Genomic DNA, 26,576 nt, shown 5'->3' with positions numbered 1-26,576 from the left:
ATAATAGATTATTCTACGCATACATATAACTTTCTTATTCAACAGAGTTATAAAGTGCTGTTTTTTTTTTCTATAAATACATAACACCGATCATATAGAGTTTAGAAACGAATTTATTCTATACATTCACAGAACTTTCTGATCATACTCAAATATAAAATGAATCATTCTATATGATTACTATTCATGTAATTGAGTGCCAGCAATATAAATCATCGCACCTGTTTGTTCGCGTGCGAAGACAAGGTATATGATGGATTTTTGTTGAAATTGATATCGGAGTTTTGTAGAAACATTTAACCATGAAATTCGATCAGACATTATAACAAAAGGTGTTTAAAATCAATTCATATTACATCACCACCGGCGGATAAAAGTATACACATGTACGTTTTTAAACACTTATAATATACGCTTTCAATATCAATGTACAATGCAGACGGTTACTCGGTATTTAAAGAAGTAATTTTTCGTCGAATTTACACCGTATGGTAGACAAATCGAAAATTTACAGACAGCCCGAAGGAATTCAGTGTGTTATACATTTGATAATGTATCGTCTATGAGTTGGAATCTTTAGATGTGAGGCAAGTTTAAAAATATTTTTTAGTAATGATTGCATTTGTTTTGTCAATGGTTTGTGGTTATATATGACCTAATAACTCTACTTATAACATGTCGCATTATGTGTGTATATCATAACGAATCAATCAATGGAATGTTTTGCAAAAATGAAATTTGACAACATTTCGGAGCGACTATCAATTATAACACTATTAATTCATTTGGAATTACTAACATTGCCAGTTGTAGTACGATTTAGTGCTGATGATATAATACTATACCACAACACTGAAGACATTATTATACGGGAAACGGATACACATAACTGTTGTTTGTTCCTATTATAAGATTTAATATAGTCAGTCTTTAGTTAACAACAATTTCAATCGGATGAACAAAATACGCCATATGAGTATATTGTGTATCAATAAAAAAAAACCAATTGAATTGAGAAACACATTTATACCAAGTCTACCAAATAATAACCAAGTTCATATAAATAAAAAAATATGTACGATTGTCATAGGAAAACACTTTCTATTACACCCTATCACTGTTTTTTTTTCTGTCTGGTTCTCAAAACGGGGATATGATAAACGAAAATAAAATGGCGCACCAAACATTCCATGACCTTGATAGAGGATTGCTGCTCACAAGGAAGCTATTAAACCATGAGTTCCAAATGGTGAAGTTGAAATCATCCCTTCGTAAATTTTACGGACGCCATCACGAGTTTGTTGACCGTTATGGAATAACCGTTTCACAGATGATATCGGATATGTTCCTTATGTCGTAACTACAATACCCTTCCCTTTTCACGAATGTGACCTACCGAATTAGACTATTTACCGGATATGTAATAATATAAGCAACACGACGAGTGCCACGTGTGGAGCAGGATCTGCTTACCCTTCCAGAGCACCCCCAGTTTTTGTTGGGGTTCGTGTTGCTTAGTCTTTAGTTTTCTATGTTGTGTCATCTGTACTATTATTTGTCTGTTTGCCTTTTTACTTTTGGCCATGACGTTGTCAGTTTGTTTCCGATCTATGAGTTTGACTTTCACTCTGGTATCTTTCGTCCCTCTTCATTACATACACAGAACTTTAGGATCATACACAAATATAAAAAGTATCATTCTATACGATTAATAGTCAAGGAGTTAAGTGCCAGAAAGATATATCAAAACACCTGTTTGTTCACTGGAGGGGGAAAATATACGATGGAATGCTGTTGAAATTAATATCGGAGTAATGCAGATGCATTCAACCACGGAAATCGATAAAACAAAATCAGCATTACAAAAACCTGAAGGTGTTTAAAAACAAGTCATACTACATCACCACCGGCGGAACAAAACATACACATGTACATACGTTGTCTGATTCATACACTTATAATATACAATTTCATTATCAATGCACTTCCACAGACGGTTACTGAGCATTTAAAGAAGTTAGGTTTCGCCGAATTAACACCGAAGGGTAGACACATTGAAATTTTAGACAGCCCAAAAGTGTATTTTAATTCGAAAATGTATCGTCTATGAGTTGGCATCTCTAGCAGTGAGGGAAGTTTATGAATATTTTTTAGTAGTGATTGCATTTTTTTTGTCAATGGTTTGTGGTTATTTATGATCTTATAACTCTACTTAAAACATGCTGCATTATGTGTGTTTATCATAACGGATGAATTAATATAATGTTTTGCAAAAGTATTATTAACAACATTTCGGAGGGAGGACCAATTATAACACTTTTAGTTCATTTGGAATAACTAACATTGCCAGTTGTAGTTCGATTTAGTGTTGATGATATAAAACTATACCCCAACACAGAAGACATTATGATAAGTGGTTTACAACAATATTCTATTCGTATGTAAAAGTAAAGATAATTAATCACCCAGTTCACTTATAAGATTTTAGTTTTGGGCAACTCAACGTACACGATTTATTTGTTTTATAGTTTGATTTAGAAGAAATACCGACATAGCTAGATAATACAATTAATTATCTGATTACTAACACAATTCTTTATTAATTAAATTGTAATTGTTATATTATACATCAATTACCATAATTACAAACCTTATTTTAAACTATATCAAAATTTTAGAAATCTACCTGTGACGTCACTTTTGTAGCGTATCCAGTCGGTGACAATACATGGTTCTTTTGTGCTGTTTTATGTGCTGTCCTATTTTGTTTTACGTGGTGTTCGTTTCAATTATGTGGTTAGTCACCACTTCGGAATTGACATGAACATTAATTATATGGTCATTCTTATGAATTTACTGTTTGCAAAAGTAAGAATTATTTTAAATACTAAGGATTTTCTTATCCCAGGCACAGATAACCTTAGCCGTATTTGGCACAACATTTTAGAATTTTGGGTCATCAATGCTCTTCAACTTTGTACTTGTTGGCTTTCTTTAGTATTTTGATCTGAGCGTCACTGGTTAGTCTTATGTAGACGAAACACACGTATGGTGTATTAAATTATAAGCCTGGTACCTTTGATAACTAGTAGCATGTCGAAATGTGGTTAGCCGCAAAACTAGGTTCAACCCATTTTTTTTTTCTTAAAATGTCCTGTACCAAGTCAGGAAAAATAGCAATTGTTATCTTATAGTTCGTTTCTGTGTGTGTTGCATTGTCATTTTGGTTTTTTGTTGCACTTCAGTGTTTCTGTTGTTTCGTTGGTTTCCCCTTTTAGTTGATTTGTTTATCTCAGTTTCTATGTGTGGTACATTTTAATGTTGTGTTTCTGTTGTGTCGTAGTTCTCATCTTATATTTAATGTGTTTCTCTCGGTTTTAGTTTGTAACCCGGATTTGTTTTTTTTCTCAATCGATTGATGAATTTCGAACAGCGGTATACTACTGTTGCCTTTATTCAGTTTGTAACCCGGATTTGTTTTCTCTCAATCGATTTATAACTTTCGAACAGCGGTGTTCTACTGTTGCCTTTATTTACAAGAAACGGATACACATAACTGTTATGTGTTGATTTTATAAGATCTATAATTGTCATTATACAATTAACCACATTTTTATTCGAATGATTTAAATACGCCATATAAGTAGATTGTGTATCAATCATAAACAACAAGTGAATTGAAAAACAAATCAAAACAAGTTTACCAAATAATAACCAAGTTCATATAGATAAAAAAAAAAATATGTACGATTGTCATAGGAAAACTCCCTCGATTACACAATACCACTGTGGTTTTTTTCTGTCTGGTTCTCAAAAACGGGGATATGATAAAAGAAAAAAAGGGGGGCACCAAACATTCCATGACCGTAAATACGATAATGATAATTTCCTACGTTAAAGGTTTACAGTATCCATGTAAAACATATCAAGCCGAGGTTTTCTGTCTTTTGGCATGACAAATAAACATAAGCATCCGTTAAATTTTACATACGAAACACCATGGTGTTAAAAAACAGATTTATTTAGATTTTATTTGAAGAATATTATGAAATAAGCGATACGTGATTTATGATATTTGGTGCAAAACCACTAATTCGGGCCCATCATCATACGAAATTTAGAACCCCGGGATAAATTATATGCAGTGGAAGTTAACCCCTCCCCTCTGAAAACTGCACCCTAATTGTGTTGAAATTTAAAGACTGTAAGTTTTTCGTTCAATATTCTAATAAGAACGTCAAGATAATAGGAGCAGCATTATAACTTGTTAAAGTGGTATACATGTGATTATTAGTTAAGCATTTAATTTGATAGTGGTTAGGATCCAAATACTATGGCTAGAAACATTTTTTTATTAATCATTTTAATCATCACTGGATGGTCTTGTGTGGACGAGACGCACTGCCGTATTGAATTTTAAGCCTAGTACCTTTTGTTAGCTATTATTCGTGTGTTTCTTTGTCCTATATGTTCTCCCATTTATTTGTATTGTGGTCCTGTCATGTGATGTTGTCGTTTTGGTGTTGTGTTAGACGTTGCCATTAAAGCGGGAGGTTTGGCCTGCCACAAAACCAGGTTCAACCCACCATTTTTTTCTTAAAATGTCCTGTACCAAGTCAGGAAAATGGCCATTGTTATATTATAGTTCGTTTCTGTGTGTGTTACATTTTAATGTTGTGTTTTTGTTGTGTCGTTGTTCTCCTCTTATATTGGATGCGTTTCCCTCAGTTTTAGTTTGTAACGCGGATTTGTTTTATCTCTATCGATTTATGAGTTTTGAACAGCGGTATACTACTGTTGCCTTTATTAAACGTTTATTTGGCATTCAAAATATTATTTTCAGCATTATCACATGTCTTACAAACTTATTCGCGCACTTTGAACTGTTATTCAACGCAAAACAATCATCTAAGATAACTAGGACAATCTTTTTTTCATAACAGATCGCTTTTGTTTACTTATTGTACCCAGAACTTATTAACTCAGTGTAGGTATTTGAATCGAGGTCAGGTTTACTAAATGATAATCGGACATGACTCATTAAACACGCCCTCTAAGAATCAGGGGTTCAACAATAAGTCAAAAAGAAAGCCAACACCGTACCATAATTTACAATTTCAGAAAATCAAAGTAATTTTAGCTGATTTAATATCTCCGATCAATGATCAGATAGTTGTACACACCTGTTCGAAATCTGGGAATGTTGGCTCTAAAAAGAATTTATTTACAAAAAACGTCCATATCTTATTTATTTAAAGTGGCCGTTTTTGATCGTAAATTCTTGAAATTCAGAATGAAAATGAGGAATGTGTCAAAGAGACAAGAATCCGACCAGAGAGTAAAATAACAGCCGAAGGCCACTAATGGACCTTCAACACAGCGAGATAATCCCGCACCCTGAGGCGGACTTCAGCTTGACTCTAAACAAAAATGTGTACTAGTTTAGTGAAAAATGGACATCATACTAAACTCCAAAAAATATAAATGAACTGAAATTAAAAATAATACAAAACAACCAAAGACCAGAGGCTCCTGTCTTAGAATATGCGTAAAACGCGGCGGGTTTAAACATGTTTTGTGATATCTCAACCCTCCCCCTATACCTCCAGCCAATGTAGATTGAACAAACACACAACAATACGCACAGTTAAACTCAATTTAAAAGATTCCCGAGTCCTATGTCAAAATAGTTAACAAAAAAAAAACTTAGCAAAACGACAATGATACATAAATTAACAACGGACTACTAGCAGTTACTGGCATTATAAAATGTATAAGAAAATAACCCGTACTATGTCGTTTTGTTTTTGGTTTTCCTCAAACGTGGAGAAAAAACGAGGGAAGGGCTAGTAGATTTGCTTTTAATTTCAATTTTACATTGTTTCCTACCGAACAAAACTTGGAGGGTGAAGATTAATATTATTGTCTAAACAGAGAGGATCATTTTTTATGTAAAAGTGAAATAACTCCTAATTGTTGTGAATTTGTTAACACCCCTTTATTGAATGAGAAATTAAAAGCTTTTACTGCAAAATCTTTAAGATGTTCCTAAATGCTTTGTAAAATTCTACACGTAACCATTCAAAACATGGGGCTTTATTTAGTTTCATTTAAAAAATTATGAATCTGTGCATTCCTGAATGCTTAAAGAACCTTCCATAATATAACCTTATTTATATGTTATGATATGATCACATTCTGTATTCACAACATAAGCTTTTATAAAATTTTTATTAGGATTTGAACTTTTATAAATATTTTCATAAAGTTCCTTTTCAAGATTTAGCATTTCTGTAGGATGTGTATGTATCACCCCCTCTTTGTACCTTTTATTGTTATTGTTATTGTTTTTCTTGTTTGTTATACTTTGTCCAGTCTTTAAAAAGTTAATGACATCCTCTTTACATTTTTTGTTTATACACTCATTTAATGTAATCAATTTGTTTTTTAAAATATGTATTTCTTTTACATTATTTTGTCATCACAAGTATCTTAGTCAAGACATATATATTGCATGGCAACAGCCGACACCAAAGAGTTTATTAGTTGAATATTAGCAACCCACCGTCAACTGTAGTTTCAATACTACAGATCGCGAATAGTTTAAGGGTCTTTTAGAAAATGAACGCTTTTCTTTAATCTATACTATCAGCATCTGAAATATATTTTCAAATTAAAACTTTAGTTTGGAAATGTTCATAAAGTTTGAAATTAAAAAGTGATTTACAGTTCTTATAATAGAATGAGATTTTTTTATATGCGGGTGTGTGTCGGATGCGTGAAAATGACTGTAACTGTATAAACAAACATTCGTACCAGCAATGATGTATCTGTTACTAGATTCCTAAAACGAAATCCTCGGTATTATAAAGCTTGTGCTACATATATTTCTCCAAAAAATGTGGGGTAATATTTGGAAAACTTTGCGTGTAGATTAACTAATGAAAATCGTGTGTTTATTTCAAGAGAATCAGGCCCCGTCTTCATTAAAGATACGATACAACATGTCGTATCGTAATTATTTATTGTAAATAAAAGACATGCATAAAACATGTCGTGAGTTGTATTCATCAACGTTGTCGTAGTACTGTTGCAAATTTCTCGCAGTTTCTAATGTGGTAAATCTACAGAACAATCATTTTACGTAACAAAGGAGGATTTTGTTCAGCAAGTGCCCGATTTAAAATCCAAATTGAATTTTAATTAAAACGCTTTCAATATATGATGTCATATCAAATGCACTCGGACATATAAATCTTATATAAATCACATATGAGACCCAAAGTTCCGTTCCCAGGCTTATGGAGACATATAATTTCAGAATACCGTTATATTTATTTACATCAAATTATATATGTATGGGATATACGAGTTCATTTCTATTCTGAATTTACAGTGTGAATGCTTTTGATAATTATAGTTCAAACATTATCGCTAAAACATGAAAAGATTCTCATTTAGTAAGATAAAAGCTGTGGCATTCTGTATATTTTGAGTCTTTACATTTATGTCACCACATTTTGTTTTATAAATATAATAAACTAGAACCATTAATGCCAAACTACTAAATTATTTCCAAACATTTTCTGTTTGTATCTTCCATGATGTTCAACAAGTTAATATTACACGTACATGTACCATTCATGTGATATTTGTCGCTGGCGTGTATACCAGGAAATTTGTAATCAAATTACGTAAATCAAATAAGAATTACAATTTATAAGAGGTAACTTTGTATGCTTTCTCTACTTCAATTAATTTTAAGAATTTATAATGCGGTATATTGTAAATGTTCGAAGATTAAAGCTTTTCTATCGATTTACCTCCACCAGGAACGCCCAAACCCTAAATTTGTAAGTCCAATCTAAAGCATTATAATTTTCGATAGTTTGTTGTCTATATCAAAATAAGAAGATGTGGTATGATTGCCAATGAGAAGACTCTCCACCAGAGACCAAATGACCGGTAGAAATTAGCAACTATAGGTCACCGTACGGTCTTCAACAATGAGCAAAACCCATACCGCATAAGCAAGCAAGCTATTAAAGGCCCCGAAATGACAAATGTAAAACAATTCAAAAAAGAAAACTAACGACCTAATTTATGTAAAATACAATAAATGAAAAACAATGTAATATTTCGGTGTTGACATGAATTATCATTGACATCGGGTCATAATAAGAAATTTAATGTTTACAAAACTTTGAACATTTCGAAATACTATGGATTTTCTACCCTAGGAACAGATTACCCTAGCTGTCTTGGGCCAAACCTTTCGGAATATTGGGTCTCCAATGCTATTCATGTATCGTACTCTAGTTTCTATGGGCAATTCTGAAATCTTCGGAAACAAGATTCTCAGAACCTGTAGAAAATTTTTGATCATTTATACAGGTAGTTATGTATGTCTTTGATACGGTCCCTCTACGGATAGGCTATAACGTGACATTGTATATTTCAACAATCAAAGTGCATTTGTAGATCGGAGAGTAAAAAAAACTGACTATGTTGCAGTCAAAAATCATTTAAAAATTGGGACCCATTTACCTTTTGACAAAACATATGTGTTTTTAATAATGCGAATGTTTATCAAATATCTGCCTGGTATAATAATAACGTAATTATAAAATCCATGTTTTGAGACGGTCCTTGTACGCGTTGTGTGTGTAGTATTTAATACAGCGTGCTATTGTGCATTGTGACAAAACCTGGGAATAGTTTATTGATATATAATGTCCCAGAATAAAATGATTATTTCTGAACGTTACCCGCATGATATTTTAAATTTCCGAGTGGCTATTTGTCCTGCTATGGCTATGCGCATGTCACTTTATCACGATGTGCGTGCGCACGCGTACAAATAAGGCCTTTGAAAATAGTGGAATTGATTACTGTTGTAGTGTCAAAAACTCGTTGGAAGTACTTGATAAATTGCATGCATATATTGGTGATTTTGAATCTGTTCAAAACTTTGATTTTCTACCCTATATGCCACTTTGCCTCATATTCTTATTAAGAAAAAAATCACACACCTAATTAAATGGTCATTTAAAAAGTCGGAATGCGAATACATATGTTCAAACTCTTTTAGGTCATTTTTTAGTAGCAACAAACAAAAGAACTATGTCAATTGGACATGCTTTGACACTATATATGCCCTTGCATTTTTACTTGATAACATTTTTGTTCGCTTTGGAGATTCCGTATATCGTCAAGTTATCGGAATTCCAATGAGGACTAACTGTGCACCACTTATTGCGGACCTGTTTTTGTATTGTTATGAGTTACAATTTATGACTAAAATCAGCAAAAACCCATCGAAACAACATCTGATACAAAAATTTAACAATACTTTTAGATATTTGGATGATATATTGGCTCTCAATAATGACGACTTCAGTATGTATACTAAAGAAATGTATCCTGTTGAACTTGCTTTAAATAAAGCTAATACTAACAATGACCACTGTCCTTTCCTCGATCTTGATATCTATATCATTAACGGGAAGATTAATACAAAACTTTATGATAAAAGAGATGATTTTTCATTTCCTATCGTTAATTATCCATTTTTAGATGGTGACGTTCCCTTGTCACCATCTTATGGTGTTTATATATCTCAGCTTGTACGATTCGCTCGTGTATGTAACAACGTATTAGATTTTAGCGAGAGAAATTTATGTATTACTGAAAAATTATTACACCAGGGTTTTCGATATCATAAACTAGTCAAAACATTTACTTAATCTTATCATCGGTATAAGGACATCATTCGTAAATATAACTCAAAATACAGACATCTTATACGTTCGGGTATTTCACATCCAATCTTTTATGGTAATATTCTTTACAAAGCACAAAAATGTCAGTATTCACCTCAAAAGCTAACAAAACCTTTAGACAGACTTATTAAGAAGGGATATAGTTACGATAATGTTGTCAGGTCATTAAAGATTGCATATTTTGGCTTTAATATTGATTCACTTATAGGTTCTTTGCATCGGAATTAAACACATTTATTCTAAAACCAGTTGTTGGCATGACACGGGTTATGTTCTTCTCATATATTTTATGACGGTATAATACTAAACCCCTAGCAGGAGGGATTGTGCCTGATATTCATATGATGAAGACATAATCTTTCAATCAGTTTAATTGAGGTCTGGAGCTGGCATGTCAGTAACTGTTAGCAGTCTGTTGTTATTTATGTATTATTGCCATTTTGTTTATTTTCTTTTGTTTCCTATTCTGACATCGGACTCGGACTTCTCTTATACTGAGTTTTACTGTGCGTACTGTTGTCCTTTGTTTTTTGTACATTGGCTAGAGGTATAGGGGGAGGGTTGAGATCCCAAAAAACCCCGCCGCATTTTTGCGCCTGTCCCAAGTCAGGAGCCTCTGGCCTTTGTTAGTCTTGTATCATTTTTAATTTTAGTTTTCTGTGTATAATTTGGAGTTTAGTATGGCGTCCATTATCACTGAACTAGTATACAGATTTGTTTAGGGGCCAGCTGAAGGACGCCTCCGGGTGCAGGAGTTTTTCGCTGCATTGAAGACCCATTGGTGGCCTTCGGCTGTTGTCTGCTCTATGGTCGGTTTGTTGTCTCTTTGACACATTCCCCATTTCCATTCTCAATTTTATTGGATGTTTAAGAATGTTTTATACCAATATTTGCTTATGTCAAGTTGTTCTCTGTTTAAAGGTGTACTTCCACCATAGAGACATACTCATAATTACAATTTTATGCCTCGAAAATCTGCATCTATTAATAAGAAATCATTGGCCTTTCACAGGGGTAAGATCTATCCAAAAAGACCTTGTTCGTCTAATGAATCGTTCGTTTTTTCTTATATTAGCGCTGCCTCCACTTTTACGATCACGATTGCGAGTTACGACAGGCTTCGAGCAGTCGTAAGTGTATTACAATATTTACAACACATCGCATCGTAAGTTTCTTTCGTGAATACAAATTACAACTTACGATATCGTAAACCTTACCTTACGACAGTCGTAACGTTACGATAGTTTTGTGAATACGGGGCCAGGCTTGGCAATTTTTCTAACCACGCTACACGCCAAAAATTTTTTTTTCAATTGAGAAAAATAACCTTTTGCATGATATTATTATTATTTAAACGAAAAATTTAACTTCTTTAAGATCAACCGAAGGATTATGAAACTATGAAGGAAGTCCAATTTTCATGTTGATAATTAAAATTTTAAGATAAATTGAAAAAAAAAAATTTCTCCCAAAATAATACCATATAACAGAACGTGTTATGTAAAATGTAAAAAATATATACAATCGACACTTTCTGTCAATTATTTTTATATATATATTATGTTTCATTGACGTTCCGTGATGTTGTAACATTTTGGGGAGACACGGATAATGTTGTGAAAATTGATGAAAAACTAAGCGTTTCCTTAATCTTGAAGGCTTAAACAAATCTTTATAAAAATCACATTTAAGTGATAATATTGTTTTTATAGTTCATTTGTCTGTCACAAATTTAAATGCGTTTAATTGAATTGGAAATAAGTTGATATCCATGGCCGACTACTGAGTAGATTTCATGGATCAATGCTCTATCAGTATTAAAACTCTTTACTATGTCGGGGGTGCGGATGTGGCAATCCTTGTAAGGTTATTTGTTTTTCCTTATTCAACATACCCTCATTTTCCAGTACTATTTACGTATTTCACGCACAACCTCGCTCTCGCCCTTTTAATTGCAAGACCTATCTATTGTTTTTAAAGTCTAGTTGTTATTGACATGAACATGCATGAAATAGTAGCAAAACAACGTAGACCATACAATATTCAACCAACTTGATAAATTATTCCATGTTCAAAGAACACGACGACAACGTCTTATAAAATGCTATAATTTAAAATTGCCATGTAAATCAATCATTAATAGAGCATTTTCTTTTTCTTTTTTTGCAATCTACTACATAACTGAACACGTACAGTACTTTTTCACTATGGTTCTTATCTACTGTTTTGTTAACAGTGTATGATTATGTCAGGCATTTATAAAACTAAGAAACTTAACAGGTGTTTTGAAAGGTGCTTATGCTTCATTTGTACGGGAAAGGGGAATGACGAACGACTTAAATAAGTGATTGTTTTCATGTCCCCCTAGTATCTTTCTTTCCTCTTTTATCAACTGTATATTTCAATATTCTGTCAAACACTCCTCAATATCTGTAAAATAAAGGTTATGTTATCATTTCTACGTCACAGCTACTTGTACACAGTTTCAAAGTATATTTATGTTCATTAACAAACCGTTACTTGTTTTAAAAAATTCAAAACGAGTTTTACGTGAACAACGTTTTCGGTTTTTAAAATAACAACAAATATTGACAATATATAAACTTACATTGCTATAAACCTCCCTTCTAAAAATATAATTGTGATTGTTAAATACATTAATAGCCAAGTACTTGTACGTCACAATCATCAGTAAGGATTTAGAAATCTTAAAAACTGACATGTCAATATTTGAAGAGCAGAAAAGAGAGATTAATTAATATAATAACATAGTATTTAACGATAATACACCAAATAAGTATTCAAAATAATCCATGTATGTTATAACCAGATGCATATGAGTCTTTAGATTCATATTTATTTAAATTGTAGACACATAAATGATCAGTTGTTGTGTTATTCCAGATTAACATTTCCAAAAGTGATTAAATTTCCGAAGAAAAAACAGTAGTGGAAACAATTCTAAAAATATGTCAGACGAACCTAAAAGGTAATATTCAATAAAAATCAAATAGTGTGCCTTGGTAACAAAGAAAGAATCTTTGTAAGCAAACTATATTAGCACTCAAGTTAATCCCAGTCATTATAAATCCTATCAGAATTTTGCAAACCCATACCAAAGAGCATTCTCTCAGTTTCATATTACATGTATTATAAATCAACAAATATAATTTTCAATCGAACAGTAGATCCTTTCTAGATTTTTAAAACTACTGTTTTGCATCTTTTGGTCGATACCTCTGCTAATGGATTACCAGTCCTTGAGGGTGTCCTGTTGTATAACACAACGGGGAGTGTCAGGAATAGTAAAACGAAAGAGCAACGTAAGAAATTTATAACGTGTTGATTTCTTTTTATTACATCACTGAGGCGATACTTCCGCTGGTTATCAGTCTCCAATGGTATAAACAGCTCAGTAGTTAGTACTATGGAAGTGACATGATTCATAATTTTTTTTTCTAAAATTTTCCGTTTATGAATTGGGAAAAACTGAGGTTTGAACTCCCTTAGTAAAACTTTCGGTTCTCATACATCCTTGGCTGTCAAATGTTCGATTTTAAGCGTTTCTGATAAAGGTTAATGAAAACAAATATGTTGTTTTAATATGTACATCGTTGGGTCAATAACTCTGCTGGTGAATGATCAGTCCCCGTGGGTACCACAATCTCAATGTTATATACTCCGGTAATCATATGATTTATAACAAACTTTTCCAAAATTCACCATTTATAAATTTTAAAATTATAAAGATACTAAGTTTTCAACTTCATCAGGCAAAGTTGGCCTTAGATGGATTTCGCTATGCTTGGGTATTTTTCTTTGGTTATATGGCTCTACAATTTGAAATTTTATACCAGCTGAGATCGGTCAGTGCTGTTTATTGGGAATTTATTTTCACACAATCGTTGAATTAACATCTTAACTGTCGTCACCTTTGAAATTGTAGAATTGTACTAGTTCATATCGCACATTACCATTTTTATTTGAAACATATATTTGCAGTCTCTGTTGTAAAATGCTATATAACCTACGTCATTTTTGAAATTTTAGAATTGTACAAGCATATCTGTGTTCGGTTTGAACTGTTTAATTGTATAAATTTCAAGATTGTTATAGTTTAATCATAATAGATTAATATGATTCATTTTACATCATAATCATACTGATGAATGATATCTATTATCCGAAGCATTATAGATAATTATATTTAATATTCCTTTTTAGCTCACCGGGGCCCGATTGGCCCCATGTGAGCTTATACCATCACTTGGCGTCCGTCGTCGTCCGTCTTCTGTCGTTGTCGTCTGTCGTCTGTCGTCGTAAATTATTTCAAAAATCTTCTCCTCTGAAACTACGGGGCCAAATACCTTCAAATTTTAACTAAATGTTCCTTAGGGTATCTTGTTTATAAATGTATCTAAAGTTTTGATCCATCAACAAACATGGCCGCCATAGCTAAAAATTGAACATAGTGGTCAAATGCAGTTTTTGGCTTATATCTCAAAAACTAAAGCTTTTAGAGCAAGACTGACATGGGGTTAAATTGTTCAATTGGTCAAGATCTATCAGCCCGGAATTTTTCAGACGAATCAAACAACCCATTGTTGGGTTGCTCCACTAAATTTGTAGTTTTAAGGAAATTTTGCAGTTTTTTGTTATTATCTTGAATATCATTATAGAAAGATATAAACTGTAAACAGCTATAACGTTCAGCTAAGTAAGATCTACAAAAAAGGTTAACATGACAAAAATTGTCAATTGACCCCTTAAGGAGTTATTGCCCTTTTAATACAATTTTACACAATTTGTTCATCAAGTTTGCTAACATTTAAAAATCTTCTCCTCTGAAACTATTGTACCGAATACTTTTTAACTTTAAATTAATGATCCTTTAGGAATCTAGTTTATGAATTGTATCCGAATTTTTGATCCATCAACAAACATGGCGACCATGGCTAAAAATAGAACATAGGGGTCAAATGCAGTTTTTGGCTTATATCTCAGAAACTAAAGCATTTAGAGCAAATCTGACATTTGATAAAAATGTTCAAAAGGTCAAGATCTACCAGCCCTGAAATTTTCAAGCAAACCGAACAACCCATTTTTTGGTGGCTACCACTAAATTGGTTTTTTAAGGACATTTTGCAGTTTTTGGTTATTATCTTGAAATTATTGAAGACAAAGATAAACTGTAAACAGCAAAAATGTTCAGCAAAGTAAGATCTACAAAAAAGTTAATATGACCAAAATTGTCAATTGACCCTTTAAGGACAATTTTACACAAGTTGTTTGTGTTTTTTTAATTTTAAAAATCTTTTCAAATGAATCTAGTATAAATTTTTTATTTTATTTCCTTGTACCATGTGTACGTCAAGAAACATAGACACTATGGCTAAAATGGAACATATGGGTAAATGCATTTATTTGCTTTTGAAGAAAAAATGACAGTTACAATGAACATTTAAATTGCATTTTAAGCCACTCATTAATATATATTGAAAAGCAAAAATTATCATTGATGAAAGATTTAAGCAAAAAAAATAACAAGTTAGCGAGTCATGCATTTGAGAGCCTCTTGTTTTTTTTTAATTGGTTTTGTTTTATACACTTTTTGGCGTTTTGTATATATAAAAAAACGCTTCGGACGGATGGCAATTATGATTTTATTTCAGATATCATTTATAATTTTGTTTAACACAAATATTTATTAATCTTCATGATCTATTTCTGTTCAGGATAATCGATCTTAAAACGTTAAAAGATTTTGGGAAAAAGTATGTAATTGACAAAGTTAAGGCAGAGTCTTTGATAAGCAAAGGTATGTATATATAAACATAGTCTAGTAGTTAAGTCAATTATCTTATCAAGGTGGCTAGGGTGTCATAGAATTTAAAATAGCTCTTATAACCAGGATAACATGCTTTCAAAAAAGGAACAAAAAAAGATGAGGTTACCCAACTTGTTTTCTTGGTACATATTAAAATAGGAAAATTTACAACACTTTCTATTTAAAAAAATACTTTATCTGAGTTATCTCCCCTTATTTTGCAAAAAAAGAAAAAATGAATTCAACCAAAACAAGGTGTGTTTTTTTTAGAAAATACAGTCATAAATATGTTAAAACAAATACTGTTCTGTATTAACTTTGAATGTCTTACATTTCCTATCATGATTTCAATGATAGAGGGTTGTTGCACACAAGAAAGTTATAAACCAAGAGTTCCAAATGGTGAAGTTGAAATCATCCATACGTACATTTTACGGACGCCATCACGAGTTTGTTGACCGTTATGGAAATTACCGTTTCACGGATGATATCGGATATTTTTCTTGCGTCGTAACTACAATCCCCATCCCCTTCATGAATGTGACCTGCAGAATTAAACTATTTACCGGGTTTGTAATAACATGAGCAACACGACGGGTGCCACATGTGGAGCATGATCTGCTTACCATTCAGGAGCTTCTGAGATCACCTCCAGTTTCTGGTGGGGTTCGTGTTGCTCAGTCTTTAGTTTTCTATGTTTTTTCTTGTGTACTGTTGTTTGTCTGTTTGTCTTTGTCATTTTTGGCCATGGCGTTGTCAGTTTATTTTCGATTTATGAGTTTGACTGTTCCTCTGGTATCTCTTTTACACAGGAATTGCATACTACTCTAAACATTTCCATATTTCATTAAAGATCTATACTAATTGTTAGCTGCTACTTCAAAATCCAAGATGGAGGAAGACACCCGAGACACCTAAAGAACTATTCAATTCCATATTTATTTGAAAATGATATTTGCCTTTTTGTGTTTTTTTTTTCTTCTATAGTAACTGCTTTCCAATTAAAGTATAAATGCGAATTTATGAAGAATAACTAAAAGAATCGATACTATGCTTTAAGTTCTACTCTGGGTTCTAGCAAGATGCATTGGTGGTGCTAGAATCTAAAACAAAGCAGCAAAAATGTAAACGAAGTTAAAGAGTATTAACAACAAAAATAGAATGAAAGCATGATACATTTGTTAATGGTCACAATCTCTATTTAATTGACTAATACGCTTACACTATTTTAAAGTTTTCTCGGTATGTGATGATATTTCTTGATGTGTTAGTCCGTATTGTCACGTATTGAATGAATGTAGATTCGCATGGCGGTCGATGATAACAGAAAATATTGTCGACATACCCAATGTCTTTCCTTAGGAGATCAGCAAATCCCCTCAGTGTGTGTTTTATACCATGATTTGTAGGCATATGATTTAAGTTAATGTGTAGTTTCTATTCAATCAAGATTTAAATCTCCTATTTCTATTTTCTATATTTAGTGTAACGTTTGCAGGATGTTCCAGCAATATTTTTTTTACTGCTTGAATGAATTACCTACAAGGGCAAATTTTGCGTAATATATTTCGTATTTGTATTGATGTTTTTGCTTACAATATTATTTTACAGTCTCAAAAAAAAATGAACTCATACTGGCGGACAAAAACGTGTTGTATTTACATGAGTATGTTGCAACTGAATGTTATTTAAGTGTCATAGATGATATCTTAGTGTAATTTGCAGGTCAAGGAGCCATAAATATTATTGTTTCAATAACGGCAATCGGTGCATTTGCAAAGGTAATTTCCGAAGGTATGTGTAATAAAAGATATTTTTGACAATTCTTGTTAAAAGGATAGATAGAAATTGGCAAAATCAAACGCAAGTCTTAATAAGTCAACGGAACTAATATATGAATATTCATGTAAATAAATCATTAATCTGTTTAAAGTCAAAGGGCAATATTTCTGAAATATTATGATATTGATACTAGTAGTTCAAGGACCAACATGTATGCTGGTGTGTGCTAAATTTGTAGTTCAGTGATTCTGTTGTTCCGGTAACCTTCCCTCTTATAGTCGATGTGTTTCTCTCGATTTGATAACCAGATTTGTTTTTTGTTTAATCGAATTGTGGCTATTGAACATTGGTATAAAAGATGTAAAAAAACAAAAAAACAGCAAACTCCAAGAGAAATTCAAAACGGAAAGTCCGTAATGAAATGGCAAAATCAAAAGCTCAATCACATCTAACAGATAAAAAGAAATTGTTGTCTTTTTCTGAAATAACATCGTCTGTTATTATGAATGTGACAACAATCAATACAATTGTGGAAAAAAGAAGTCACTTTCAGAGGACTATTTAATCATTGCAAAATATGGAGGACTGCCTGAGCTTTACTACGTTCATTCAGTTATAAAGACATTTATTAAAAGCTTAACTTCTAAATATAAATATAAGTTTTCACATTAAAAAAAGATTAAGTATTACGTTCATTGTTACACATTGTATACACTGCTAAATTGTTTATTGATGTTGTTTAGGATTTACATTTCTTACGACAAAACGTAGAGAACACTCAGAGACGAAAGGTAAGTGCGTGGTTTGAAAACTAAGTTTCTTATATGTTTCATTTGCATTTTGCAGAACTAAAAACACAACATATTAACAGTTCTTTAAACAGTAATAATAAAATATAATATATATCATTATCATAATAGTTTAAGGTGAACATTACCCAAACTTGAGTTTTAATCGTACATAAATGATGTTTTACAGCGTATAAAGAATAAATATTGTTACGAAATTATTATGGTAATAAATAATAAATATGGAATCGATTTGTCAACAGCAAAAGTTTCTCGAGTTCTCAATTTGGAATAAAGTCCACACGGAAGGAGTTTTGAATGTATGCTAGATATTATATGTCTAAAACACAATTGATACACAATTGATACTTCACATGACATTTGCACAAGCGAGCGCTAACAATGGCTGTTTCCATCATTGCAATATAAGATTTGCTGAATAGAGGGCATGTTTATTAACAAAATATATCTCATGTGTATTACAATGATATACTAGAATACATATTCAGTAGTTGATTTGAGATGTATTGTAAAACACCCAATTGATCAACATTTGTAAGTCATTACCGCAATTACCACTAACATTGGTTTTATAACATTTACTTCGGAAAAAAACCTTTGACAGTTTAGGGCTTGTTTTGCCTATCACACTTTCTTTGATAGATGATTGCTGCTCAAGGAGAAGCTTTTTAACCAGGAGTTCCAATTGGTGTAGTTGAAATCATCCCTTTTACCGACGCCTTCACTCGTTGGTTGGCCGTTTTTAAAATATATCTGATTCACAGATGACGTCTGATTCACAGATGACGACGGATATGTTCAAATTGTCGTAACTTTCCCCTGGATGTTACCTAGCAAATTTGACATATAACCGGATGTGTACTTACGTGTGCCAAACGATGTAGAGCAGGATCTGAATACCCTTCCGGAGCACCTGAGATCACCCCGAGATTTTGGTAGAGACGTGTTGCTGAGGTTTCTATGTTGTTTTATTTACTGGTGTGTGTCCTTCTGTTTGTCTTTATCTTTTTCAGCCGTGGCGCTGTTAGTTTTATTTCCAACTTATGAGTTTAAATGTGACTTTAGTATCCTTCTTTCAATAAGATTGCCAAATTCTTCCCCAGGGAAACGTGAAGATTTTCAATTGTATTTTCTTTGATACATTTTTGTTATATTTTAGTGAGCAACATGACGGGTGAATCATGTTGAGAACTCGAGATTTTACCGGTATAAGATGCGGTTTGCCTTGCTCAGTCTTTAGTTTTCTATTTTTGTTTCGTATGCTGTTGTTTGGCATTTGTTTGGCCATGGTATTGTCCGTTTGTTATCGAATTCTGAGTTTGAATGTCCCTTTAATTGGTTCTTGAAAAACTCTTTTTCTAGTTCGATGTCCCTGTTGGCATGTTGATGGACAATTTTTCCGAGAGGATATCATTCGATTACAATGAATGAACTAACGAAAATCTAACAGATTATTGACTCTTACGTTGCCTAGTTAAAATGATCCGACAAGATGTCGCCTACCAAAACCATTAACAACAACAATATAAAAGATGTTAAATTTAATTGCAAATCAACTAAAAAACCTTACAATACTAAAAACTACGATGGTCAGAATAATTAATCAACAAATCTATTCTACAGATTAGAATGTAACCTTTGCGGATTGGTTTATGTGGGTGAAAAGGAAGGTTCTACAGTGAATATATGTCATTATTTATTCGTTATCAAAAGGAACTACTTACTTTTTGGTCCGCCATCATTTTTCAATTTCTGAGTGACAACACGATGCTCTAGAATATAGTATGATTTGATAAATGTGTATTTTATTGATGAGTGCAATTGGTATTTGGTGATTCCGCATACAAAGAAATTTATCCTGTTGAACTATCTTTAGATAAAGCTAATACTAACAATGAACACTGCCCTTTCATGAATCTTGATATCTATATCTTTAACGGAAGCTTAATACCAAAATTTGTGATAAAAAATATGATTTTCATTTCCTATTGTTTATTATCTATATTTAGATAGTGACGTTCCCTTGTCACCATCTTCTGATGTTTATATATCTCAACTTCGTTCGTGTATGTAACAACGTTTTTTATTTTTCAATCAGTTTAGTTGAGGTCTTGATCTGGCATGTCATTTAATGGTAGTAGTCGTTTATTAATAATGTATCATTGGTATTTTTCTTAGGGTCTGTTGTTACCTATTCTGACTTCGGACTCGGACTTCTTTTAAACTGAGTTTTACTGTGCGTATTGCTGTGCGTATTGCTGTGTGTGAGTTGGTTGAACGTTATGGAATAACCGTTTCACAGATGATATCGGATATGTTCCTTATGTCGTAACTACAATACCCTCCCTTTTCACGAATGTGACTTACCGAATTAGACTATTTACCGGATTTGTAATAACATAAGCAACACGACGGGTGCCACATGTGGAGCAGGATCTGTTTACCCTTCCGGAGCACCTGAGATCACCCCCAGTTTTTGGTGGGGTCCGTGTTGCTTAGTCTTTGGTTTTCTATGTTGTGTCATCTGTACTATTATTTGTCTGTTTGTCTTTTTATTTTTGGCCATGGCGTTGTCAGTTTGTTTTCGATCTATGAGTTTGACTGTCCCTCTGGTATCTTTCATCCCCTTTCTTTCACAACAAAACACATTTTAAACCCCGCCGCATTTTTGCGCCTCTCCCAAGTCAGGAGCCTCTGGCATTTGTTAGTGTTGTATTTGTTTTTAATTTTAGTTCATTTATATGTTATTGAGTTTAGTCTGACGTCCATTTTCACTGAACCAGTACACATGTTTATTTAGGGGCCTTCGACTGTTTTCTGCATTTTTGTCGGGTTGTTTTGTCTTTGACATATTCCCTATTTCCATTTTCAATTTTATATTGCTGTTTATAATGTGACGACAGCTTAGTTTTTTCAAATTAAAATCATCCTGTTCGTCGAAGATTCTTGTACTGAGATGACGCAGATATCAAATTCGAGGTACATGCAAAGAATAAGACAGAGAAATATTTGTCTGATGTTTCTTTAATTATCTAGTTTTGAAAGATATTTTATTGGAACTCGATATAGTAGGAATATACATGGAGGGTCCGTGTAACACTTATCAATTCAAAATTTAAAAAGTTTTAAAATTTTAGATTTTTGGAACTTTGATCATAGCTTTAAAATATCAAAATTCAAACTTATTGAAAATTTTTGAAATTTTTGAAATTTTCACCAAATAATTAAATTCTAAAATTCTAAATATCGTTTTTAAAATTTGATAGTTTGGATATTTGATCAAACTTTAAAAGTACTAAACTGTACGTGCAGCTTTGATTATTTCGCGTTTTGAAAGTTTGATGTTTTGAACTTTTGATTAAGATATCAAAAAAAAAAAGTACGGGCGAAAAGAGGGGAACCTGTAAAGTGCGAAATGGAATAAAAGCGGAACAAAACGGAAACGTTGAAAACGAAAAGAAACGAAATAAAATAAAATGAACAGTTACTTAAGAAATAATTGATGCAAACTATACTTTATTGTAGTTTTAACATGGGTAGGCATTATATTCGTGATTATTTTTGCCCGAGCGATAGTCAGTTTTTATCTAAATCGTAAGTTCGAACCACTGTTTAATTAAGCAAAGTTGTAATTCTAAAATTAAAAAATTGAAATTGAAATTACCAAATTTATGAACAATAACAATATTCGTGTCACAATATAACAGAAAGTTATAATTTAATGTCTTCTACTTTGGAGGTCATGTTTTGAACAGCCAACATGAAACGTTGTCGTATCTCGGTCAAATATGTCAATTGCGAATTGTAACACATTGTAGTCATTGTATGTGTATAAGTAGCAACATGTGCATCATTTAAGAGTTTGAAGGTGTTTTAAGTTATTGAAATATATTAAATGCATGCCAATTTGATGAAATTCATTTTTCTGCAGTAGTCAATATACGCATGTTTAAACAAATGTTATTGGATTTCGGGCTTGGGTTTGTTTACAAAGCGAAAGAAGCACGTCATATTAGAATGTAACTTTAAAATTAATGTATAAAATAAAACCAGCGACAGACAATTATAAGCATGAAAAATTGGATAGCAAAATAATTATTTCTCAAAAGCGCAGAATTCATTTTAAAACAAGAAATACAGCTCTGATTATGATCATTCTAAGTTAGGAATAAAAAAAAACACGAAATATATCAAATCATTTTTAATTGCAAAATAATTAATTTAAAGAAGAATTCGGGTTTTTTAACCAAGTTGATTTACGTTTAAAAAAATCTCTAACAAAAGCTTAGCGTTTGAAATAAATAGTTCAGAACTATTTGGTTTTCCCATCATTTAGGAGTAACAGTGAAAACTGACCAACTTGCAGTAGGTCAAAAAGTATGGTAGGGTTGAGTATTTATATATTTTCTACCGATTATTAAGCAATAAAATAGCTCAATACACGTGTATTCTCATAAATTTTATTTCAATTGTTTTTGTTTTGCTTTACGACTTTTTACTATCTACAATCATGTCGGCAGATGAAATCATTGATTGTACATTTTGAACGATCATATATAACCGTTTATCAACTATTTCGATTGATATAAATTGTTGGCCTTCAAACATTCGGCTTTTGATCGTTCGAAATTACTGGTAAAGACAGATCCATAAAAGTGCTTTGGACACATGCAATTTTTAACGTTTTGCTTTCATTTTTTATCGATTGCCTGACGATCATATATTGTCTTGAATCATTACTTTCAGTTCAAAGTATTGGTACGGTAGGAATACTGAGTGCATGGTGTCGCAATGAACGTTGTAATAGCCTCGAATGTTATAGGTCATTGATATCTCTTTTGAAGGCTGAATTTAAGAGTAAGATAAAATATAAGTAGCTTGGACCTAGGTAACTGTTATAATGTATCAAAATAAACTTATTGATACCAGGATGGACATTTTGTGTTTGCCCCATACCTTAAAGTGTTAAATTTTGAACAAAGTAATTTGATTGATAGCATTGAAAAACCAAATTAAACTTGACTCAGACAAAAAACCATACCCTAATCCTCCTTGAAGTTAAATGATTTCTCTCTTAGGCAACGTTTGAACTGATGCTTGTTAAAAGTTTTATCATATATATTGTTCCATTAGGTGTCCTATATCCGCCCGGTTTTAAAATAGCAAATAAAAGGAAACAGGATTTGTTTTTGTATTAAGGGATAGCTCCGTATTTGTTATTTGCGCATTTTTAAGTATTCAAGTCAAATATAGTGTCACCTTAGTGACAATATTTATATTTCCGATTCCCAAATAGATTACCATATCAATTGGTCACTTCAACTTAATCATATGTTTATCGGTGATATGAACTTTTTAAAATTATTTCAAATTACGATTTTAAAATGCCGACACCTACAGATGGATAGATGGACGCTTAGTGTACAGCGGCAACTATTATATAAATATGCAGGTTTTAATGTTTATGGTTACGTTTATATGGCATGAATGTATTCAGCTTTTACAAGATCAGCACAATGAGTTGAAGAAACGAAAGATATATTTTAACAGTAACATGGCCCTACGCTACTAATATTTGTAGCAGTGTAAATAGTTATCAAATCCCTCCTTCATTCGTGGCTAGCACAACGTTCAACCCTAACCCATAAATTCAGTATTCCTACCGTATCGATACTTTGAACTGAAATTAAGGATAAAAAGGCAATGTATGATCGTCAGGTAATGGATAAAAAATGAAAACAAAACGTTAAAAATTACATGCGTCCGAAACGCTTTTATGGATCTACCTTCATCAGGAACGCTCAAAAGCCGAATATTTGAAGGCCATTGAGACAACTCGCCATCCAAGTCACATTTTATAAAAGTATACCATTATAGGTCAAAGTATTGGCTCACAACGAACAGCAAGCTATGAAAGGCCAAAAAAAACCTAGTGTAAACCATTCAATCAGGAAAACCAACGGTCTAATCTATATAGATGTTCCTTTGCTGTGATTTAATGTAGCAGTAATGTCCTGTTCATAAATTACGTATACACATTAATAAACATGATTTTGTAAAGGCTTGTTCCGATATAATTTTAAACATTTCATTGATTATGTAAGTAAGTAATAAATTATAACCGGAAGACGTATATAAATAACAAAACTTTGCCATCTTGGATATTAATCATTCATTATTATATTATTTATGTCTGTGAAGAGATTTTAATTGGCATTATATAAGAGTCTAGATGTTCTTCATTTCTTTTGTTGTTCGTTTTTCATATTATTTTTCTCTTTTATTTAGTCATGTTAGTTTTTATTTTGCCAATTATCTATATCCATTATACTCAAGCTCCCAATTATTCTCATTTTTATTCAAACGTTGTGACTTTTGCCTTTATCCTTTATCTAATTCGTTTGCCCTTCATTCTTAACTTTTTGACTATTCGTCTTTATTCTATAACCCCTTCCAGACTCTCAAATATATGTTTTTACACAAATTCGACATGCAAATATACATTTACTTATGAAAGGGGCATTATTCCGAGTTATCATCATACCTGATTAGAAATCAAAATACAAATGTTTCAGCATACTGTGTACTTTATATATTTTTTCTAATGTCCGTAAGCTAAATTGTTTTCAATCTGTAAAGACGATAATTGTTTCCACCAATTTTTATAGGATTTTAACGCAGATCAACATGTTTTGCAATATTTTCCGAGTTTCCATTACTTTCTGATTGTGTACTAATTGTCAACCATCTATATACATGTAATCGATTAATTTCACCATTAATTTTCAGATTTACCCTTCAATGTGTATCTACTTAACACTTACACAGTAATCTTTATATCGAAAACACGCGACATAACTAACATCAATTGATTTTTCAATTGATTTTATCTGTTTTCCATTGTCGGTTGTCAAATGCAATATACCGTAATGAAATAATGTCATAGTATACTTTGTTAGTTTTCTCGTTTGCTACATAGAAATGGAAAGTTTACAATTGGGAAGCTGATATCATCTCTTTTGTCGTAAAGTTTTGTTTTCAGCTGACCCTCATTGTCAATTTCTAGATTTGAGGCAGGCTTTAATGTATCTGTTGTATCCTTTATCTCTAGTTCGATGGGATAGATGCGTTCAGCATAGTCACCAAATGTTGAATGATTTAGTGAGAGAACATCATCTATATAGCGAAAAGTGAAGTTAAGGGATATGAATAAATTCTATTCTTTCTTCTTAAGAAGTTCCTGTATCAAGTTAGCCTTATAGGAATAAAGGAACAATTCGACAAGAAGAGAGGAACGATGAGTTCCCATGGAAAAGCCTAAAGTTTGTTGAAAAAAACGTCCCCCAAACGTAACAAATATGTTGTCAATCAAGAAATCTAGCATCTTGACGATGTCAGTTGCAGATAATTTTTTTGTTTGAATCAGAGTGATTCTTTACAAAGTAGGATTTATCCCTCCCTTAGACAAGATACTTGTATGTACGTTGTCCATTCTTTTTTATGAAACAAAGCAATGCCAACTCTTTCGATTTGTTTTTTAGTTTTGAATTGGGAATGCTTGTGTAAAGTGCACAAAAGTCAACATATAACATGGTGAAATAACCAAATTAACAAATTGAAAGTTTCCGTGTTACCAAGGCCTACATTCTTAGATGTCTACACAGTGAATTATGAGTAATCATATTGTACATTCCTTCTTGTGTGTGTGTTATACCTGTCTTACTCATAGTTTTTTTGTTTTGTGTCGCTTAATATTCATATATTCATATCGCTAGAAGAACACAATGGACCTATTTTTTTCTATTCGTCATTATTAGCAAGAAGAAACATGGTTGGGAACGACGTAGCAAATGGACTAGCATGGTCACATTACTGTGGATATCTTCAATATGTTTTACCAGGTATTTTTTTTCAATATTGAGATGTTATATTAATTGTTGTTACGTCTAAATTTAAAGCTGGCATCTTTGTTTGTGTGTCTGGTAATATAAATAAAAAAGAATATAGTGTTAAGGTAGCTGGTGCGTCTTAATTGAAATACAAGGAAAAGTTTAATAATTTGTCAAAATGAAGTTTTGATAATAGCATTTTTCAAAAATGTAATAAAAAGTATGGGTCACCGGACTTTTTTTCACGCTACAGGTTGTGTAAAATTGTCAGATTTTGTATAGGTTATGCATGGAAATTCAAGTGTGTGTGATAAAAAGACAACTACATTATAGAATTTTGAGATAAAATGTGAGAAGATAGGCTAAGCTCCTCTAACATGCTTGCGGATAAGAAGAAGAAAAAATGGGGTCACCGAACTTATTTTCCTGCTACATATTAGAATAGGTAAATTCACAACACTTTCTATGATAAAACAACTTTATCTGA

The 26,576-nt window shown here is 32.1% G+C and overlaps 1 protein-coding gene across 2 annotated transcripts in view; it reads left to right on the top strand.

Moving 5' to 3' along the window:
• The first annotated feature begins 12,702 nt into the window (after positions 1-12,702).
• Positions 12,703-26,576, top strand: part of LOC127701029 (uncharacterized) — a 101,050-nt gene continuing 87,176 nt past the window's right edge. For both annotated transcript variants that reach the window (XM_052204799.1, XM_052204798.1), the window contains exons 1-5: positions 12,703-12,771; positions 15,518-15,600; positions 17,335-17,403; positions 18,135-18,182; positions 26,018-26,101. In XM_052204799.1, coding sequence (XP_052060759.1) covers positions 12,752-12,771; positions 15,518-15,600; positions 17,335-17,403; positions 18,135-18,182; positions 26,018-26,101 — 304 coding nt within the window. In that variant the 5' untranslated portion in view covers positions 12,703-12,751. The remainder of the gene's footprint in view (positions 12,772-15,517; positions 15,601-17,334; positions 17,404-18,134; positions 18,183-26,017; positions 26,102-26,576) is intronic.

Source organism: Mytilus californianus, unplaced genomic scaffold (assembly GCF_021869535.1).
Source record: "Mytilus californianus isolate M0D057914Y unplaced genomic scaffold, xbMytCali1.0.p SCAF_5, whole genome shotgun sequence".
Classification (NCBI taxonomy): Eukaryota; Metazoa; Mollusca; class Bivalvia; order Mytilida; family Mytilidae; genus Mytilus; species Mytilus californianus.
The sequence above is the reverse complement of the archived record's forward strand: the minus strand, read 5'-3'. Positions and strand labels throughout refer to the sequence as shown.